Below are 3,443 nucleotides of genomic sequence, written 5' to 3'. Positions count from 1 at the left end.
AGCCTCTGCCGGTGCCCACAGGTAACGAGGCGACACCGGGGGCGGGAGCTGCCCCGGAGGGTTCCTCCCCGGTGATGCCCCGCATGTCTCCGCAGAGCACTATGACGCCGTGACGGTGGTGGGAGCCCTGGCCGAGGGGCAGGTGCCAAGTGCTGCTGTGCCGGAACTGCTGCGCGTCACCAAGCCGGGTAAGAGGGTGTCCCCCACTGTCCCCTGTCTGCCGGGACCCCCAGGGTGGCTGGACAGGGACAACAGGTCCCTGCGGCCGTGGGTCATGGCACAGCCAGGATGTGGCTTTGTCCCCACTGCCAGGTACAGGCAGGAACGTGCAGTGGCACCCCTGGCCCTGCCTGCTGGCAGGCGTCAAGCAAGGGGATGGGGCAGGAGGGGGCAGTGACACTCCCGGTGCAGGACAGCCAGAGTTCAGGCATGACAGCTTGTCTGTCTCCTTGCCCGCTGGCCGGCCTGTCCCCAGTGGGGCACACCTGGCATTGGGGTCACCCATCCCCTCTCCCCTCCGGCAGGAGGGTTCCTCTGCCTGACGACAAGGAGTAACCGCTCGAACCTGCGGTACAAGGCAGAGCTGGATGCAACGCTGGAAGAGCTGGAGAGGCAGGGAGCCTGGCAGAAAGTCCTGGCCCAGGAGGTGGAGCATTGGGAGAGGGCCACTTCCGAGGAGGAGAGCACCCAGGGCACCGGCTACATCTCCGGAGCGGTGTACATCTATCAGAAATGCCCCGTCTCCCTCCTTGAGGAGGGCTGAGAGCCAGCGTGGCTCTGGGGAGAGAGGGGTGAGCCACTGGCCCTTGTAAAACGCAGCCCAGTGATCCCCAACCAGAGCATGGCAGCTGCTGAGGGGTGACAACACTTTTGAGGAGCATCCTCATTCCCTTCCCTGGCTCCTTCCCCCTGAGGTCTGGGCCCTGGGGACCTTGCTGGCTCCTCAGCATGGGGAAGGTCTCCTGGTTTCACCAAGGTCTCCTGGGTGCCACCATTAGCCCTGACATACAGGTTCTGTCCACAACAGGGGCGGGCCCCATCACCACATCCTCCCCAGGAGTGGGAGGTCAAAAGAAGTGGCCATGGTCAAAACCTAGATCACTGTTCATCTTCCCTAGACCCTGTGGTCTTTACTGGGGGACTGTGTGAGGTGGGTCTCCATTGCCACATCTTGTGGTTCCCCCATCCCCATCCTCCTCAGGAATTAACCCAACACACACCCCCAGGTGCAGGAGACCTCTGTGTCCAAACCAGGAGCAGTTGTGCCAAGGTGACATCCAGCTGGAGAAGCTTTCCAAGCACCTCATTGGCCTTTCAACCCATATCAGCTGCTGACATCTCTCATTTTCCTATAGCTTTGTAGTTAATGATCTGGATGGGAAATGAGGCTGGAAGAGACGTCAGGAGCCACCCAGCAACACCTGCCCAGCCTGTTCCCCAAGCCCCTTGCCATGCTGCCTCCAGCCCTTCTCCTCCACTGCTGCCTTGGGAAGGTTTTTACCCAAATCCCTTGCTGGGATATTTCGTTTCTTCCTTTTCCCCCCGACCTGTTCCTGCTCATCCTGTTCCCATGGCCCTGGGGAACAGGTTGTGTCCTTCTGCTCCGGAGCTCTTCCCTGGCAGGATGTGGTGGCTGTGGCTGTCCCATCCCCCACCCAGGGCATCCCACATCTCCCACACTTGCCCTTCTTATGGCTCTTGTCACCTCTCTGCATTGCTCCTCCCCAGGTCTTGGGGTCCATGCACTTATTAAGGGTACCTGCCCTGCTCCCCTCTCCCCCAGTTTGTCCCCAGCACTGTCCCCTGGGCAGTTTGAGGTTGTGACTGTTGAATAAAACTCCTTGACTTTGCTGCTTGCCTGCTGTGGGTTGTTCCTGGAGCTGTGGACCTTCTGGGGTGGGCAGGCAGGAGCTGGGGATGGAGATTTGACCTTTCTCTGGGGTCCCCTTCCAGTCTCTGCAGGCTCAAAGGACCGAGCTCTGGGAATCTGGTGTCTCACCATGGCCCTCTTGATTCTCAGCACCCTCTCCCTGCCTCAGTTTCCCTGCTGGGGGATACGCAGGGAGCACCCTGGGTGGCTACTGCTGCATCCTTACAGGGATGTGCCAGGTGTTGAGGCAGTGGCCCCCAAGTTGGCAGCAGGCTGGCAGGCCACGACACCCACAGGACATGTCACCATCCTCCCCACCACGCCGCTTTGAAATGAGTCCAGGCAGCCTCAGTGGCACCGAGATGTTTATAGCCCACTGCAGCGGGAAAAGGCACACATGGGGCACTGGGCCAGGGGTGCAGCCAGCGTGGGGACGGGCAGGAGGAGGCAGCATGTGGGCAGGGGTTTGGTGCGTGGAGGCAGGATGGGGTCGGTGGTCTCCCTCGGGCTGGCACCCGGGTGTGGTGGCTTACACATAGTCTTTCATGGCATAGCCCATCGGGCTGCAGCTCTTCACCGTTCTGTACTTCTTGCGGTACGGGTCCTGCTGGGATGGGGGCCCTGAGCAGCACAAGATGCCCCCACCAAAGAGCTGGAGAGCACAGGAGGCCCAGCCAATGTAGAGGGCAGATCCCAGCTCTCTTTTGAGGGCCTCGGGCACCATGGGGTTATAGAAGTTGCTGACGATGCTGTTAGCAGACCAGGAGACAGGGATGAGCAGCATGATGCTGGCAAGGATGAAGACGGCACCAGCTATGACAGAGATCCTGGTCTTGGTGCTCTTGTCGTCCATGCAGCGGGTGCAGTCTGCACCTGAGATGGCAATTAGGAAGGCGAAGAAGGCCACGAAGATGGAGGTGACAACCAAGGCACGAGCCGCTTGCAGGTCGGAGGTGAGCTCCAGCAGGGAGTCGTAGGCCTTGCACTGCATCTGCCCCGTGCTTTCATACACACAGTTCATCCACAGCCCTTCCCAGAAGACCTGGGCCACCACAATGTTGGAGCCGATGAAAGCGGTCACCCTCCACGTGGGCAGTGCGCAGGTGAGGATGGAGCCCAGCCAGCCCAGTGCGGCCAGCATCAGCCCACCCAGCTGCATTGTCATCATCGTCATTGCCAGCACCTGTGGGGACAGGGCACAGCCGTCACAGACAGAGTCCCGGAGCCAGGCTAGCTTTCTGAGGAGCATGGCCTTCATGCCGGGAGCATCCTGTTCCCTGTCGTGGATGAGAACAGCTGCAGTCCAGCATGGGGACACATGCAACACGGAGGATTGCTGCAGGTTAACGTGGGGACATATGTGGCACTGACCACCCAGGTCCCCAAGGAGGCTGAGGCGCTGGAGCCCCTGTGTGCTATATTTCCTCCTGCAAGGTCCCCATGGCACAGGGCAGTCCTCTGCCATTGCCCCATCCCAGCTGGGGCAACCACATGGCAAGTGTCAGGGAGGGCATGGCTTTTGGGGAGCAGGACAAGGGGCCCACTGTGCCCAGCCCACCCCAAAGCGCAACCC

General features: G+C 60.7%; 2 protein-coding genes across 2 annotated transcripts; one reads left to right on the top strand and one right to left on the bottom strand.

Moving 5' to 3' along the window:
- Nucleotides 1-95: 95 nt before the first annotated feature.
- On the top strand, nt 96-763 carry WBSCR27 (Williams Beuren syndrome chromosome region 27; the record flags this gene model as incomplete). The annotated part of the gene is made up of 2 exons (XM_010143344.1): nt 96-188; nt 525-763. Coding segments are annotated over 2 exons (332 nt in total), but the record flags the coding sequence as incomplete, so codon positions are not given.
- Nucleotides 764-2,399: 1,636 nt separating this feature from the next.
- Nucleotides 2,400-3,044, bottom strand: LOC104499788 (claudin-4-like). Its single transcript, XM_010143343.1, has one exon. It carries the CDS (start codon nt 3,042-3,044, stop codon nt 2,400-2,402), a length of 645 nt encoding a protein of 214 aa, XP_010141645.1.
- Nucleotides 3,045-3,443: the final 399 nt, after the last annotated feature.

Source organism: Buceros rhinoceros, unplaced genomic scaffold, assembly GCF_000710305.1.
Source record: "Buceros rhinoceros silvestris isolate BGI_N320 unplaced genomic scaffold, ASM71030v1 scaffold21319, whole genome shotgun sequence".
Taxonomy (NCBI): Eukaryota; Metazoa; Chordata; class Aves; order Bucerotiformes; family Bucerotidae; genus Buceros; species Buceros rhinoceros.
The sequence above is the reverse complement of the archived record's forward strand: the minus strand, read 5'-3'. Positions and strand labels throughout refer to the sequence as shown.

Coding starts and splice junctions, on each gene's coding strand:
- LOC104499788 (XM_010143343.1), bottom strand. CDS start 3,044: ATGACGATGATGACAATGCAGCTGGGTGGGCTGATGCTGGCCGCACTG.